General features: G+C 40.3%; 1 protein-coding gene across 1 annotated transcript in view; it reads left to right on the top strand.

The window, feature by feature from the left end:
* Positions 1-18238, top strand: part of micu2 (mitochondrial calcium uptake 2) — a 458574-nt gene that overhangs the window by 343859 nt on the left and 96477 nt on the right. Inside the window, exon 6 of the mRNA XM_043691937.2 lies at positions 12078-12125. Coding sequence (XP_043547872.2) covers positions 12078-12125 — 48 coding nt within the window. The remainder of the gene's footprint in view (positions 1-12077; positions 12126-18238) is intronic.

Raw genomic sequence — 18238 nt, 5'->3', positions numbered from 1 at the left:
ACTTCAGAAAGGCATTTGACAAGGTTCCCCATGGGAGACTGGTTAGCAAGGTTAGATCTCATGGAATACAGGGAGAACTAGCCATTTGGATACAGAATTGGCTCAAAGGTAGAAGACAGAGTGGTGGTGGGTGTTCTTTTTCAGACTGGAGGCCTGTGACCAGTAGAGTGTCACAAGGATCGGTGCTGGGTCCACTACTTTTCATCATTTATATAAATAATTTGGATGTGAGCATAAGAGGTGTAGTTAGTACATTTGCAGATGACAATGAAGAAGGTTCCCTCAAATTACAATGGGATCTTGATTAGATGGGCTGAAGAGTGGCAGATGGAGTTTAAGTTAGATAAATGCGAGGTGCTGCATTTTGGGAAAGCAAATCTTTGCAGGACCTATACACTTAATGGTAAGGTCCCAGGGAGTGTTGCTGAACACAAACCTTGGAGTGCAGGTTCATAGCTCCTTAAAAGTAGAGATGCTGATAGGATAGAAAGGATAGGATAGTGAAGAAGGCATTTGTTATGCTTTCCTTTATTGGTCAGAGTATTGAATACAGGAGTTGGGAGGTCATGTTGCTGTACAGGACATTGGTTTGGCCACTTTTGGAATATTGCGTGCAATTCTTGTCTCCTTCCTGTCAGACGGATGTTTTTAAACTTGAAAGGGTTCAGAAAAGATTTACAAGGATGTTGCCAGGGTTGGAGGATTTGAGCTATAGGGAGAGGTTGAATAGGCTGGGACTGTTTTCCCTGGAGTGTCGGAGGCTGAGGGGTGACCTTATTGAGGTTTGTAAAATCATGAGGGGCATGGATAGGAGAAATAGACAAAGTCTTCTACCTGGGGTGGAGGAATCCAGAACACAAGGACATAGGTTTAGGGTGAGAGAGAAAAGATCTAAAAGAGACCTAAGGGGCACTGTTTTCCTGCAGAGGGTGGTACGTGTATGGAATGAGCTGCCAGAGGAAGTGGTGGAGTCTAGTACAATTGCGACATTTAAAAGGCATCTGGATGGGTATATGAATAGAAAGGGTTTGGAGGGATATGGGCCGGATGCTGGCTGGTGGGACTAGATTGGGTTGGAGTGTCTGGTCAGCATGGACGATGAGACCGAACGGTCTGTTTCCATGCTGTACGTCTTTATGACTCTTCTATTAAAAAGAGATGGGATCAGTATAGCAGTGAAAGTGGATCTTCAGTCGGACGGACAAGTTGTAGAACATGTTTGACTAGATCTAAGAAACAGCAAGGAGCAACAAACATTAAATTGTTTATAGGCCACTGCACAATGTAAATATATATATCAGCTATTTTGTGGTGCTTGTATCAAGGGTATTGCTGACTTCAATCTACATGTGAATTGGGTAATTCTAATGAATGATATTGCTATGGAGGACAGATACCTGTAATGTACACACAGTGGTCTTCACATCAGTGTATTAAGGACCTAACTGCAGAACAGGCTATTTTAGATATGAGATTATGTAATAAGTAGGGGCTAATAAATAATCCTGTTGCAAAACAACATTTAGGGAAGGGATCATAACATAAGGAATGGTCCATTAAGTTTGCAAACTTAACTCAGCAAAGCAAAACCAAGAAACTGAGAAAAGAAGAATAAAATGTGAAAGCAAGCAAGAAAATAAAAAAAAACTTCTATCGGTATGTGGAAAGGAAATGATTAGCAAAGATGAAAGTCCATTGCAAGCATTGGGGGGGGAACCATTTTTTTAATCATTTGAGGGATGTGAGCTTCACTGGCTGGTCAATCATTTATTGCCCATCCCTAGTTTCTTGACCAGCTACAGTCCATTTGGAGTAGGAAGAGCAAAAGCGCTATCAGGGAAGGAAGGACTTTGATCCAGTGTCACTGAAGGAACGACGATATATTTCAAGACATGATAGTAGATGGCTTAGTGGCAGTGGAGGTGGTGGTGTTCCTATGTGTCTGCTGTCTTTGTCCTTCTAGATGGTAGTAGTCATGAATTAACTGCTACAGATTCCTAGCTTCTGACCTGCTCTTGTAACCACAATGTTTACATAGCTGGTTCAGTACAGTCTCTGTTCAATGGTAACCATCAGGGTGTTGATAGTGAAACGTTCAGTGATGGAAATACCATTGAATTTCAAGAGGCAGTGGTTATATTCTGTTGTTGGGAATGGCCATTGCTTGGCACTGGTATGGCACGAATGTTATTTGCCATTTATCAGCCCAAACCTAGATACTATCCAGGTCTTACTGTGTTTTGACTGTTTCGGAGCAAGTCAGACACTGAGAATCTAGCTGCGAGTAACTCATTTCCAAGCTCCCCAAACCCGCCTACTATCTACCATCTAAAAGAACAAGAGGAGCAGATGCATGGCAACACCATCAGCTGCAAAATATCCTCTAAGTGTCACACCAACCTGACTTAGAAATATATAACCATTTTCCCAGAGTCAAAATCCTGGTCTCCTCACCTAAGTGGCATTGTGGGTGTACCAACGCCAAAGGGATTGCAGCAGCTCAAAAAAGCAGCTCACAACCACCCTCTCATGGACAGTTGGGGATGGACGGTAAATGTTGGCCCAGCTAGTGCTGCCCATATCTCATGAGAAAATAAAAATAGGAATTTTTTTTTTAAGAGATTAGGCAGAACCTCCTAAGCCCTTGTACAACATGGGCATTAGTGAGAAAGTTTGGAAAATACATGAGATCAGCAGTAATGCGCCTCATGGCATTGAGAGCAAGAACTCTAATGCTGATTTCCCAAAACCCAGGTTTTGAACAGAGAAGAGAATTTCACTGGTGAGTGGTGAGAAGCCAGTTTGCAGCAGGGTGGTATACTCGGCCAAACCATCTTTGGGTGCTTAACCTTACCTCCATCATAAAGAAGTGGGTATGCTTGCTGATGATTGCATAATATTCAGCACCTTTCATGACTCCTCAGATACTGCAGCAGTCTATGTTCAAATGCAATAATATCCAAGCTTGGGGAGACAAGTGGCAAGTAAAATTTGCACCACACAAATGCCAGGCAATGACCACCTCCAATAAGAGATACTCTAACCACTGCCCCCTGAATCCCCAACTATCAACATTTTGTGGGTTACTATTGACCAGAAACTCAACTGGACTTGCCGTATAAATACAGTGGCTATAAAAGCAGGAATATTTTGGCAAGTAATTCATCTCCTGATTCCACAAAGCCTGTTCACCATCTACAAGGCACAAGTCAGGAGTGTGCCTGGATGAGTGCAGCTTCAGTACCATTCAAGAAGCTTAACAATATCCAGGATAAAGCAGCCTACTTGATGGCATCACATTGAAAAGAATCCACTCCCTCCACCACTGATGGTGAGTAACTATAGTGTGCTCTATCTACAAGATGTACCACAGAAGTTTGCCAAAGATCCTTAGACAGCAGCTTCCAAACCTACAACCTCTTCCATCTAGGCAGCAGATACATGGGAAAACCACCATCTGTAAGTTTCCTTCCAAGCCACTCACCATCCTGACTTAAAGTCATAGAGATGTCAAATGGCTAGTTATTGATAATAACCAAGAAGAAAACACAGTTTGATCACTTTGTAGTAGATGTATAGTTACAGATTAAGGAACAATGCTCTTATTGTTTTCATGGTGTTTGTTAGTGAGGTGGGACAACATGATAGTAAGATTATTCTTTGACAGATACTGGTTGGCTGTATTTTAACATAACCATTTTTGGTGTGTGGCAGTGAATCCAAGATTGGAATACAGAAAAGGGTAGCCACTTTCCACACAGATGGAAACAGATCCTTTGCCATGCCAACCAGATAGCCTAAATAAATCTAGTCCCATTTGCCAGCATTTGGCCCATTTCCTTCTAAACCATTGCTATTTATATACCCAGTCAGATGCCTTTTAAATGTTGTATTTGTACCAGCTTCCTCCACTTCCTCTGGCAGCTCATTCCGTACACTGCTAGCTAGATGTGAAAAGGTGCATCATAACTCCAGATCAAATCCTACCACATCTTTCTGTCTTGTGTGGAAAGTGGCTACCCTTTTCTGTATTCCAATCTTGGAATCACTGCCACACAACCAAAAATGGTTATGTTAAAATACAGCCAACCAGTAACTGTCAAAGAATAATCTTACTATCATGTTGTCCCACCTCACTAACAAACACCATGAAAACAATAAGAGCATTGTTCCTTAATCTGTAACTATACATCTACTACAAAGTGATCAAACTGCGTTTTCTTCTTGGTTATTATCAATAACTAGCCATTTGACAACTCAACATCTTACATTTTTCTGCTTTCAGCATTCTTACTCAGTTGTAAAGAAAAATCTGTTGTACAGCCAACAGAAAGTAGACAAATCAAAATTCGGCAAACTCACAAGAGAGACAAAGTGTTAGAATATCAGTGGGTCAATCAGCATTGATGAAGAGAACAACCAATTTATGGAACAAATGATGAAGGATCTACACCTAGAACATTCACTTCTCTGTTTCCTCTTTTTACAGTTGTTAATTGATCTGCAGATCTTTCAAGCACTTTCTGCTTCTGTTACAGTGTGTATTGCTTCAAATTCTATCAACTACCACATGATCCCTCCCTTCAATGAGTGTTTAGAATGCACTGAACATCGAAGGGATAATCATAATTTACACTTCCGTGATCGTTTACCCTAACTTTAAAAACATAATACAGTAGAAGTTTGCTCACAAAACAGGCCTGAACACTCCCCACCCCGTTCTCCCTGCCCTGGTGAACCATGAGTGATATAAACACCATTTGGAGTTCATGCTAAATGTACTCAAATGCAGGCTGTTTCACGAACCTGCAAAAATTAATTAAACTAGATCCTTTGGGTGCAAAGACCCAAGAGGTACTTGCCATATTTTGAATGAATTAAATATAAATTTATTGGGGAAATGACCACTTTACCCCCATCTAACCAGAAAGTACTCTTACTTATTTTTCAAAAGTCAGTTTCAGTAACTAAAATTCAAGTTACACACAAGTGATGTATTGATACTGATTTAAAATGCTTATTATTGTAATAAACTCTATTTTAGCCTTTTTAATTGAACTTTATCAAGTCACCACTCTTAAGTGTCAGAATATTCTTTAAACTCTTTAGCAATTATGTTCAAAAGTGCTGCCTAATTATGTTTTTACTGGCAAATGTTGCGTTTGAATAGAAACTCAAGAGTTTTAGAAGCTCTTTTCAAAAACCCAGCCCTTATGTATCTAAATTGTATTATGTTTTCTGAAACTTCAGGCTCTTCCAAAATATATAAACATCTATTTGGTAGTCTTTTTTGACTCACCACAAAGTTAAAGATAAGCCACAAGTTCCTATTTAAGTCTGTACCCATTTGTTACTACGAAAGCTTGTGAACACAAAATGTCATTAAGCATGAGATACAAAGAATATTGTTGAATATAAAAACATGCATTATCTGCCATCTTGTGAGAGCTTGTGGGTACTGCATATTTACTGCATCAACTTTCTTGGAATCAATGTCATTGATTAAGATATATTTAAAAAACTTATTTCTGTCTGAAGGTTTTATGTGATAAAATCCAAATGAATTAGAAGTGGACATAATGGTTGCTTCTACATTTCTGTCACTAATAAACACTTAACAAGAATACTGCAGAAATTATTCATTTCCTTGTTCAGAGGAGCTGGTGGGTCATTGGTTGTATCTCCATGTGACTTTGCATAAAGAGCACTTTTATTACTTCATATTCTTAAATGAGCAACTTCACTCATTAGACTATCAATGTAACATGTATATCACTTTAAATCTTAACCAAATTCACCAGAATATTTACTTATCTTACCCCAGCTCTCTGGCTCCACATAGATTTGAATTTACTGGAAACAGACTTCTGGAATTAATTCTGGACTGTGAGACTTAAAGGAAATCTAGCTGGTCTCACATTGTTCAAGATATTAACAACTTTGGCTTACTCAGTTCAAAACTGATTTAAAAGAAAAGTAACGGCAGCTCAGTCTGTCAGACAATGTGTTAGTTGATGTTCCCATTCTATTAGAATTAAAATAAGAAATACCCAATAAGCTGTAAGTGTGTCATGTGGTGTGATGCAGAATTATACTGGAATAGTTCCAGCTTTGAATGCTGGTGTGCGGTGAGATAGCTGCATTGGCAGGGAGTCATTGCATTATGTCTCTAGCACAAAACTGCAGATGGAAAATGCAAATGTATGGATATCAGGAAGGGTGAAAGCCAGTTCAGTTATGATGCACCACAGGTTATTAGTTCATCAAAAGCCAATCTAGGCATATAAAAAGTCATTTACACGAAGCATTACTTTTAACCACATTTATGCAAATATGCAGGGTACAACATGTTGACTTAAGAATGGAGTAAGATAGGGAATGGTCAGAATTAGAATGATGCAATGTTTACTACTTGCCTGTTTGACGACCAACTTTAGATATCCTTTACCTATTCTATCAATAAAAATAAATGTTTCGGACTAGAAAATATGCTGCCTTGTCTCGTACTTGCTCAGTTAATTCCCCTAAATTGCTTATATTGACTTCTGTTTTTGATGTACCAAAACCTGTGTTAAATTGCAATGGTAAATCAGCAAATTAATATCATCTTGATTAAGTGATGCTCCTTCTATTTTCAGTTGCATATTCACAAGCATGGTCAAACAAGCATTATTTAATTTTAGTAATTATTTTAATTGAACTTGTATGGTTTATTGTTTATTAAGTCATACATGGATTTATTGTTGAAGGCTGACTTGGAAGTTTAGTTTAATCTTGACTAAAGCCTTGCAGTTAACTAGTTTAACTTAAAATAAATAATTCTGTGCCATATCTTGTTAATTGGCTAGAATGATTTGTGTGAAAATCGAATCTTGTCTATGAAAACAATTGGAAAAAAGGTTAAAATGAACAATTAGATTATTTCAAGAAGATATGCAAAGAAAATTACCTTCACCTTGTTGAGAGGACAGGTTTCCTAAAAAAGCAATGGCACTCCTTGGCATAGGGCCTAGGAGTACTACTGATTCAATCTAGTGGCTTGGCAGCTTTGCATGTTGCCAATTCTCAGGAGAATTACATGCAGACTGTTCTGTGGAATTCAGAGCTGCCTGATTTGGCAAAGGTATGAAATACTTGGATCCTTCTAAGAAATACCTTTTTTAAAAATTTTGGATGCTAACTTTTACAAATTAATTTGAAATATTCTGCATTCAAATTAACATTAGAAAATTGGTGTAGGTGGGCCAATCCAAAAGGTGCAAATATTTACAAATCATGCTAACATAGCAATGCATTGAATTAATATTTAACTATTGTCATATATTTGATGGCTTAGGTAATCACAATGCAGGAAACTGATTTTACCAATTGTTACTTTGCTAATTACCTTTCAGTAAAATCTTGCCATTTTTCATCTTTTCATCATTTATATAAGTACTAACCCTGTTGTTTAGTATAGTATTTTCTAAGCTTTGTCCAATGGAACAACTATTTTTAGTAACTATTGAGCAACTCATGAATGCAATTCATCTTATCCTTTTCTGGACTTTTATTCGCCATATACCTTCAGGTAAGAGGAAGAAAATGATAGTGCATGCACGAACAATAATTCCAGCCAAAGAATCTGTTTAGCTGAAATTACTATAGAAACAGAAATATAGAAAATAGGTGCAGGAGTAGAGCCTGCACCACAATTCAATATGTTCATGGCTGACCGTGCAATTTCAGTTTCCCATTTCTGCTTTCTCTCCATACCCTTGATCCCTTTAGCCACATGGGCCAAGTCCAGCTCCCTCTTGAATATAGATTAGAATTAATTATGTATGAAATGCCTCGGGACTGTGAAACAAAGGGGGAAAACAAGAAAAGAGATTATGACAAATACCCTCTATCTCAGAGATTGATACAGAAAGATACAGTGAGTGTAAAAGTTTGTTCCAAAGCTCTAAGGGTAATAGAGAGAGCTAGAATGGGTATTATTGCAGAACCACAGATTGCCATCAGTTTCTTGGATGTGATTGGTACTGCAACAACTTTTTCCCAAACCCACTCATTGATCGACTCCTACACGTGATTCTCCCTCACCTAGTCACCTTCCCACTTACTGCTTCTTCCTCCTAGACCCCACTTTGAGCAAGGGCTCATTGAGAGAGATGATAGAAATATGAAGCCAGCAAAGGAGCATTGGCAGTTGCACATGGAGAAAGCTTAAGTAGAAGCAGGTCAGGGAGGTGGGGAGCATGTGGAAATGTTCCAGGATTGAAACAGTGAGCAAGAGAGGATCAGGAAGAGAATCAGTAGTGAAAGAATTCAGGAGGAATGGAACAAGCTGTAGAGAGTACTGGATGCAAGTGGTGAGAATCATAAAGCCAATGAACTTTTTACTGTCTTTGTTGAAACAGTTTGCTGCTTGTTCGTCTTTGAATCTGCACAAAATCAAGTGGAATGTTCACACATCCAAGCAATTTGCACAGAATCACGAAAATCTTACTCTGCGGTGGGGAGGTGGTGGGGTGGGGCCATTCAGCTATCATGCTTGCACTCACTGTTCAAATGAGCATCATTATCTCGTGCCAATTACTTTTTATCCAAATAATCATTCAATGTCCTCTTGAAGGCCTCAACTGAACCTGCCTTCACCACATTTCCAGACTGTATATTCCATACCCTAACTTCTTTCTGGGTGAGAAAGTGTTTCTCATATCACTTTAGCTTCTTTTGCTAATCACTTTAAATCTATGTCCTTTCATTCTTGTTCCTGTTACAAGCAGAAACAGTTTCTTTCTATATATTCTAGCCAACCCACTCATCATTTGAAGACATTTTATCATATCTCTTCTCTGCCAACTTCTCACCAGGAAAAATAATCCCAATTTCTTCAATCTATCTATGTACCTGAAGTTTCTCATCCCTGGAAACATTCTTATAAATCACATCTGTACTGTCCCCAATGCATTCACATCCTTCTATGGTGTGGCATCCAGAACTGTACATAATACTCCAACTGAGATCTAACAAAGTCAACATCACCTCCTTGCTTTTGAATTCTGTGCCTTTATCAATAAAACCGAGCATACTTTATGCTTTACTTAGTGTTTTCTCTATCTGTCCTGCAACTTTTAATCATCTATACGTATGTACACTCAGGTCCCTGTGCTGCTGCAATTCTTTAGAATTCTGTCCTTTGTTTTATACTATTTTCGATGCATCACCTGACATTTGTCTGCAAAGTCCACTCTGTGTTCTATGTTGTTTTAGGGTTCCATACTGTCCTCCTCACAGTTTACAATTCTTCCAAGATCCATGATATCTGTAAATTTTGAAATTGTCCCCAGTACTCCAAGATCCAGATCAATAATATGCATCAGAAAATGCAAGGGACCCAATACTGACCCCTGCAGAACCTATTACAAATTTTCATCCAGTCTGAAAAATATCCTTTGACCATTGCTGTCTGATTCCTATTACTCAGGCAATGTTGGATCTATGTTGCTACTATTATTCGCTGACCAATAACATTCCTCATAAGTCTGTTATGTTATGGGGTGTTTCAGAGTATAAAATATACAACATCAAAAAATCAAACAGTCCAACCATCACCTGAACCTATGCAAACCATGTAACTAAGGTCTTCTTTCCCAATATGGGACCATTAGTCCTTCCAAGTTCCCTGGTATGATAATGACCTTCCTTCACAGAGGTCGCCTCCTAATTAAAATCCAGACCAAAATATTAATGCAAGATTCATGGACTTAATATCAGCTGAACGTGACCATTTTACTGCAAATTTATAACAAAACTGAAAAGTTGTGGCCAAGAAATGAACAGTCAAAATCTATGAATTAATAAACTAGACTGAATACTGGTCATTTGGTGCATCAGTGTATTTTCGGGTAGAAAACTGGCTCGTTCATTGATGGTCACCACCACCCATACTTTAACAGGGGGACAGTGCATCACAATACTTGGCATGGCTAAGTTGAAGGGTTGGGCTCAGGCAAATGTTGAGGGATCAAGACTTTTATGAAAGAGTTTGGAAGGAACATGCAGGAGCTCAAATTATGATGTTGATAGGAAGTACAAGGAAGAAAGTCACATGAAGTTTTTGGGGTTGGGAAGAGTGACCCATTGATTACCAGAATGAGCCAGTGACTCATTCTGTGAAATGTGACCTGTGTTACCTTCCATCCTCATCCAAATTGCTAATGCACAATGGAAAGGAAAAGTTACTGCCACCAAACTTTTGTTTTCTTTTATGGGATGTGGGTATTGCTGGCTAAGTCAGCATTTGTTGCCAATCCCTAGTTGCTCTTGAGAAGGCAATGGTGAACTGTCTTCTTGAACAACTGCAGTCCATTTGGCCTGCAGTCCAGGGTGACCCACAATACTGTGAGGGAGGATGTTCCAGGATTTTGACCCGCTGACACTGAAGGAACAATGACATATTTCAAAATAGTGAATGGCTTGGAAGAGAACATACAAGTGGTTGTGTTCCCATGGTTCTGCTACCCTTGTCCTTCTAAATGGAAGTGGTCATGGGTTTGGGGCTTGCTGTCTAAGGAGCCCTGATGAGTTGTTGTAGTGAGTCTTGTAGATGGTACATAGTGCTGCCACTCTGCTTTGGTTGTGCATGTGGTGGCAATTAAGCAGACTGCTTTGTAGCAAATGATGCCACTCTTCTTAAGTTTTGTTGGAACTGCAATCATCCAAACATATAGGAGTATTCCACCACACTCCTTACTTGTGCCTTTTAGTTGGGCCAGTTTTGGGGAGTCATAAGATGAGTTATTTGCTGCATGATTCCTAGCCTTCCTACACATTATCTGTGTGGCTAGTCCAATTCAGTTTCTTGTCAAAGATAATCCCCAGAATATTGATGGTACAGAAAATTTTCTGAATTTTTGTTGCACCACAGTCACAATAACAATCAGCCCTTTGTAACTGGATCCATTGGTCATGAACTGTGTGGGGAATATCAGAAACAAAACAAGCCGCTAGTAATGTTAGCATCTAGCACTGATACCAAACATAAATGCAAGTTTGGCATAATCCTCAACACAATGGGATATGGAGGGCTTCCACAAGAAAGATTATAGAATGCCTTTACATAGACCCTTGATCTTACAGAAAAATTGAGGAGGAACATGGCTGGCAGCAAAAGTCCTAATGAATGGCTTATGCCCGAAATGTTAACTTTCCTTCTCCTCGATGCTGCCTGACCTGCTGTGCTCTTCAGTGCCACACTTTTCGACTCTGACTCTCCTGCATCTGCAGTCCTCACTTTCTGCTAGCACTAGTCCTGGTGCTAACAGAGCAAATTCTAGAAGTTCTAGCCATGGCAAGTACTTCCAGTGCTGGTGAGCATGCAATATTCGATGCTTTGGAATTCTGATGTTTGCACAATGAGGTGAGCAGCATAAAATTGCATGTGAGAATTGGCTAGAGCTCATGCAGAGAAATTCCTCACGAAACTCCTTGAAGTTGGTACTTGCCTGAATTTTGGTAATATTCAGCACAAAATTCTAAAATATGTTACACTTTTTATATGTGAAAATTAATGGCATTCTTATATGTGAGACCTTGGTCACGTAATCTCTTGAGAATGCTGATTAATATTGTGACTTATTTTTCCAATGTTTTAGTATTTATCTTATGTACAATTGTTGTCCTGTTCATGACTGGTGTCCTGGTTAAAAGCATAACTTTTTGAACTATTTTCCAGCCTGAAATAGCACTCTTTAATTTTTGTCTAAACTATAAAAATGATATACAGATAGAAGAGTTGCATGTTTCCAATATTCTAAACATTTGTTGTGTTTTAACAATCAATTTGCTACTGACTCAGATGTCCATACCATATTACTTGTTTATCGATGCTTGCCTTGCAAGTAATTAGTTCATTGTTAGTCTGTTCTCATATCAAAGGTTGCTGCTTGAAACATTTAGTTCACTTCAGTGTTTAATATCTGCTATTTGCATAAACTGCTGCTAAATGCCATCAAATAATTATTAATAGCTCCAAACTCTTAATAGAATTAGAAAAATTAATGTTGACTTTCTGTTTTGCTTTCCCATAGGTTTGATATCATACACTGAGTACTTATTCCTGCTTGGAATTCTGACAAGTAAGTTGGGTTAAAGGGCAGGGAACCTTTTGGTGTTACGTGGTTATTGATATTTTTTGTCCTGTTAACTATTTTCTTCCTTAAATAAGCTTTTTTTAAAATAATAAATCAATTTTTTTAGATGTTTAAGCTCAGTAGTGAATACAGAATTGGTTATTTATCACACTCCTTTTCCTGAACATAATTGTTGGGTTAACCACCAATTTGTAGAAGTGGTGTTGGTCCGAATTGGGTGGCTTTGTCAAAGTCAATAGGAACAAAGACAGAAGATATTGGAAGCACCCACCAGCTCAGGAAGCATCTGTGGAGGGATGAGAGAAGTTGATGTTTCAGGTAAAAATCGAAAGAACTGCAGATGCAGTTCTGAGGGAGGGTCACTCAACCTGAAACATTAACTCTGACTTCTCTCCACAGATGCTGCCAGACCTGCTGAGTTTTTCCAGCAATCTCTATTTTTGATGGTTCCAAAGTCAAATCTTTGTCACACTGCACTTGAGGTCTGCACGAAGCTAGAGAAGAAATTGCAGGGACCTTAGCTGATATTTTTGCATCATTGTTAGCCGTGTGTGAGGTCCCGGAAAACTGGACGGTAGCCAATGTTGTGCCCTTATTCAAGAAGGGCTGCAAAGAAAAACCTGGGATCTATCGGCCAGTAAGCCTAACATCTGTGGTAGGTACGTTACTTGAGAAGATTCTGACATAGATATACATGCATTTGGAAAGACAAGGTTTGATTCGGAGTAGTCAGCATGGCTTTGTGAGTGGGAGATCATGCCTTGTTAGAGTTCTTTGATGAAGTGACCTGATCGGGAAGGCAGGGTGGTAGACATAGTCTAAATGGATTTCAGTAAGGCCTTTGGTAAGGTTTTACATGGTAGACTGCTCTGGAAGGTTGGATCGCATGGAATCCAGGGGGAGCTAGCAAATTGGACACAAAATTGGCTTGGTGATAGGGAGTAGAGGTAATAGTGGAAGGATGCTTATTGGACTGGAGGCCTGTGACTAGTGGAGTTCCTCAGGGGTCGATCCTGGATCCATTACTGTTTGTTAACTATATCAACGATTTTGATAAGAATGTACAAGACATGATTAGAAAGTTTGCAGATATCACTAAAATAGACAGTATTGTGGACAGTGAGGAAGGTTATCAGAAATTGCAGCAGGACCTTGATCAGCTGGCGAAGTGGGCCAAAAAAATGGCAAATAAAGTTTAATATAGATAATTGTGAGGTCTTGCATTTTGGAAAGTCAAATCAAGGTTTGGGTTTCATGGTGAATGGTAGGGCCTTGAGTTTAGTGGAGCAGAGGGACCTTGGAGTTCAGGTGCACAGTTCTCTGAAAGTGGAGTAGACAGGGCAGTGAAGACACTGACCTGCATCTATCAGGGCACTGAGTGTAGACGTTGGGAAGTTATATTGCAGTTGTACAGGATGTTGGTGTGCTACACTTGGATTATTGTGGTCAGTTTTGGTCAGCTTGCTATAGGAAGGATGTCATTAAACTGAAAAGTGTGCAGAAGGAATTTACAAGGATGTTGCCAGGACTCAACAGTCTGAGTTACGGAGAGGTTGGACAAGCTGGGGCGTTTTTCTTTAGAATGTAGGAGACTGAGGGGGGATCTTATAGAAGTGTATAAGATCATGAGAGGCATGCACTTAGTCTTTTTCCCAGGGTTGGGGAATCGAGGACTAGAGGCATCAGTTTACGGTTAGAGGGGAAAGAATAAAAGGGAACCTGAGGGGCAACTTTTTATACAGAGGGTAGTACGTATATGGAATGAGCTGATAGCAGAAGTGGTTGAGGTGGGTCCATTAACAACATTTAAAAGGCATTTGGACACATACATGAATGGGAAAGGTTTAGAAGGATATGGGCCAAGTGCAGGGAAATGGGGTTAGCATGGATAGACATTTTGGTCAGCATGGACCAGTTTGGGCCAAAGGGCCTGTCTCCATGCTATTAAAAAAAACAACAGTCTATCCAGTAATGCTGGCTATGTATTTCCCATATTTTCTTTTTTTTTCATTTCTCCAATGCACAAGTTTTTGTTTTGCTTTTGTTCCTTGTTGAGTGTAGAGAAATATTACTCTTCATGATAGAAATAATCAGGGAGCACTCTTGACATATAATGAGCTGCAATAGATTTAAAAAGTTAAATTAATTTTGGGGCGCATTTTCAAGTGGAGCATTAAAATATTTTTAAAATTTATGTTTAAAGATGACTTGCCTAAAATTTGTCAAGTTTTTGGTCTCACAGAGGCAGCACAACTGCATTCAGATCAGCTAAGCTTCAGATGGTAGAATTTTCACCTAAGTTTGTGGGTTCACATCACTCCTCAACGAAGGAGTTGAGTATGAAAATTTGTGCTCCCCAGTGCAGAGATGAGGGAGTCCTGCAATGTCAGAGGTGCCATCTTTCACATGAGATCCCATGATAGTATTTTGAAGAAGACTAAAGGACATATTCCCAGTGTCAATAATTATCTCTTAATGTACATCACTGAAGCAGTTATCTAGTCATTATCATATTACTGTTTGCTATAGTTTGCTGTGCACAAATTGGTTGGAGTCGAAAAGTGTGGCGCTGGAAAAGCACGGCTGGTCAGGCAGCATCCGAGGGGCAAGTTTTGGGCATAAGCTCTTCATCAGGAATGTGGAGGGGGGGAAAGGGAGCTTAGAGATAAATAAGAGGGTGGGTGTGGAGCTGGGGGAAGGTAGTTGGGGATGATTTATAATAGTTCGATGGGGAGGGTGGAATCAATAAGTGGGAAGGAAGATGGACAGGTGGGGCAGGTCAAGAGGATGGGGCCGAATTGGAGGGTTGGATCAGGGATGAGGTGGTGATGGGGCAGATTCGGAAACAACTGAAATCAATGTTGATGCCCTGTGGTTGAAGGGTCCCAAGTAAGAAGATGAGGCATTCTTCCTCCAGTCGTTGGACGGCTTGGATTTAGCTGTGGAGGAGGCCAAGGACTTGCATGTCCTTAATGGAGTGGGAGTTGAAATGATTCGCCACAGGGCGGTGGAGTTGTTGGGTGCGTGTGTCACAGAGATGTTCCCTGAAAGACTCCGGGAATTGGTGTTCTGTCCTCCTGATGTAGAGGAGACCACTTCAAGAGCAACAGACACAGTAGATGAGGTGGGTGGATGTGCAGGAAAATCTCTGCCAGATGTGAAAAGATCCTTTGGGACCTTGGATGAAAGTGAGGGGGGAGTTGTGGGGCATAGGTTTCACACCACTTGCAGTGGTAAGGGAAGGTGTCGGGTGTGGAGGGTGGGTTGGTAGTGGGGCATGGACCTAACAAGGGAATCACGGAGGGAATGGTCTCTGCAGAAAGGGATGGGGTGGTAAATATATCTCTGATGGTGAGGTCTGATTGCAGGTGGTGGAAATGGCTGGGGATAATGTGTTGTATCCGGATATTAGTGGGGTGGAAGGTGAGGACTGGGAAGTTCGATCCTTATTGTGGTTGGACGGATGGGATTCAAGAGCGGAGGTGTGGGAAGTGGAAGAGATGTGCTGGAGGGCATTGCTGATCGCGTAGGAGGGGAAATGAAATTGCGGTCCTGGAAATAGGAGACAACCTCGGATGTCCTGGAGTGGAATTGCTCCTCCTCAGCAGATACAGCAGAGGCAGAGGAGTTGGATTATGGGACCACGTTTTTTACGGGAGGTGGGAGTGGAGTGTGTGTAGTCCAGGTAGCTGTGGGAGTTAGTGGTTTGAAATATATGTCTGTGTTGAGTCGGCCGCCAGAGATGGAGATGTACAGGTCCAGGAATGGGAGGGAGGTGTCCAAGATGGTCCAGATTAACTTGATGTCAGGGTGGAAGGTGTTAGTGAAGTTAATTAACTGTTCCACCTGCTCGTGGGAACATGAGATGGCATCAATATAGTCATCAATATAGCGAAGGTAGAGGTGGGGGATGGTGCCGGTGTAACTGCGGAAGATGGACTATTCCACGTATCCTACGAAGAGGCAGGCTTAGTTGGATGCCATGCAGGTGCCCATGGCTGACCCTTTGGTCTGAAGGAAGTGGGAGGATTCGAAGGAGAAGTTGTTGAGTGTGAGGACCAGTTCTGCGAATTGAATGAGTGTATAAGTTGTGGGGTACTGGTTGGGATGGTGGGAGAGAAAGAAACTGAGGGCCTGGAGGCCTTTGCCGTGGACATGTACAGGGACTGGATGTCCATAGTGGTGATGAGGCATTGGGGGCCAGGGCAACGAAAGGAGGAGGTGAAGGACCTGGGTAGTATCCCAAATGTATGTGGGGAGCTCCTAGAGGAGGCGAGCTCGGTGTCAAGGTATGAAGAGATAAATTTTGTGGGGCAGGAGCAGGCTGAGACAATAGGTCAACCAGGGCAGTTAGGTTTGTGGATTTTGGGTAAGAGGTAGAACTGGGCAGTGCAGGGTTGCAAGAAGTATGTGGTTCAAGGCTGTGGATGGGAGATCCACTGACGTGATGAGGTTGTGGATGGTCTGGGAGATCATCGTGCACAAATTGGTTGTCTGCTTTCCTGCATTACAACAATGCCAGTGGTTCAAAAGCACTGCATTGACTCTAAAGCACTTTGAATTACTTCTAATAATTCACAAGATAAGTATAGTTCTTTTTTCGAAGTTTATCAGGAGGAACATCAATTATTGAAACATTGTAAGGATGCTGCATTTCTCTGATATGACATAAGTTTTATTTTGAACATATCATTCAGATTTTCCATGCATCAGCAAGCCCAGTAGGTAAATGGAGGTTAGACGTACAAGGTGAACTCTCTTACACTGACCTTTAGGCCAGTGGTCTCTTAATATTTTTAAGCAGAAGATCACTTTTTGAATTCAAGTGCAATCAAGGATCTACCTCTGGGGAAAAAAAATAGACAAAGAGTTTATTTTTAAGTAACATGTGAAACTAAAGCTGAGTATACATTAATGTTCATTTTGGCCTCTACTCACTAAATCTCACCGTGTCACCTGTGACTGCACATTATTTGCAAGCACCTTGAAGCCAGGGTTGTAGTTTGAGTCTCCTAGTCTTATACAGTCCATCAAATAGCTATCTAGGAGGTAGGTAAGATACTTGGATTTGATTAGTTTATTTTTACTTTAATCATTCTCTCATTTGATTGGGATAATGGTGCCTCACAGAAGTATGTGGAGCCAAAGTAAGCTTTCATTTTAGACGTCAGATTCCTTCACTCTGATGATAGCATGCTGCTATCAATGTTTATAAAACATGTCAGCCCCTTTTTGTAGCTTCATCAGGTTGATTCCCCATTTTTAATGTAAGTCTTGCGCTCAACCTTGCATGTTGGTTTGATCCCTGGCTCGATGATTATAGTAGACTAAGGGATATACTTGATCATGATGTCCTAGATTGTGGTTGAACACAATTCTGCTACTATGTTGATGGTCCACAGCACCTCATGAATGCCAGTTTTGAGCAGCTACATCTGTTCTAAATCAATTTAATTAGCACGGCATACTTACCACACACTGCTATGGGCATTATTCTCAGTTTGAAGATGGGGCTTTGTGTCCGTTTATCTATTTTCCTAGTGTGCTTGCTGCTCTGGGCAACCTATGAAATGACCTGAGACAGAATCGCCACTAACCTCTATTGCAATGTTTACATTTTTGCATACATTTGCAGCTGTTTTATATTTCACATATAATGTCAACCTTGCCATTTTCCACTACAGATTAATTACAGTGTGTGACTAGGCTTGCCAGATTAGCATAGATTCACATCAAAATCCTCAATCAGATCCAGAATTCCAAATAAAACTTTGGCAGAGTTATAGCAGTATAAAAATTAACATTTTTCAAAGTAATGCCATGGAAACATTTGCATTCACCTGAAATCAGTAGACAAGACCTCAGTTTGATATCACATTTGAAAATGGCATTGTCTTGACATTGCAATACCCCTTCAGTCATGCACTAGAATATTGGCTTAAATGTTCATATCTCTAGAGTAAGACTTGAACCACAAACTCTGACTCAGGCAAAACCATTACTAACTCCCCAATGGCTAATACCAGCATTTAATTGTAATTGTCTTTAAACCTTCCAGTGTTAATAGCTGAGAATTGCTGAATATTTCTCAGTGCAGT

Source organism: Chiloscyllium plagiosum, unplaced genomic scaffold (genome assembly GCF_037043375.1).
Source record: "Chiloscyllium plagiosum isolate Xiang-an unplaced genomic scaffold, Cpla_swu_hap1 HiC_scaffold_6, whole genome shotgun sequence".
Classification (NCBI taxonomy): Eukaryota; Metazoa; Chordata; class Chondrichthyes; order Orectolobiformes; family Hemiscylliidae; genus Chiloscyllium; species Chiloscyllium plagiosum.
This window is presented reverse-complemented; position numbering and strand designations above follow the sequence as displayed.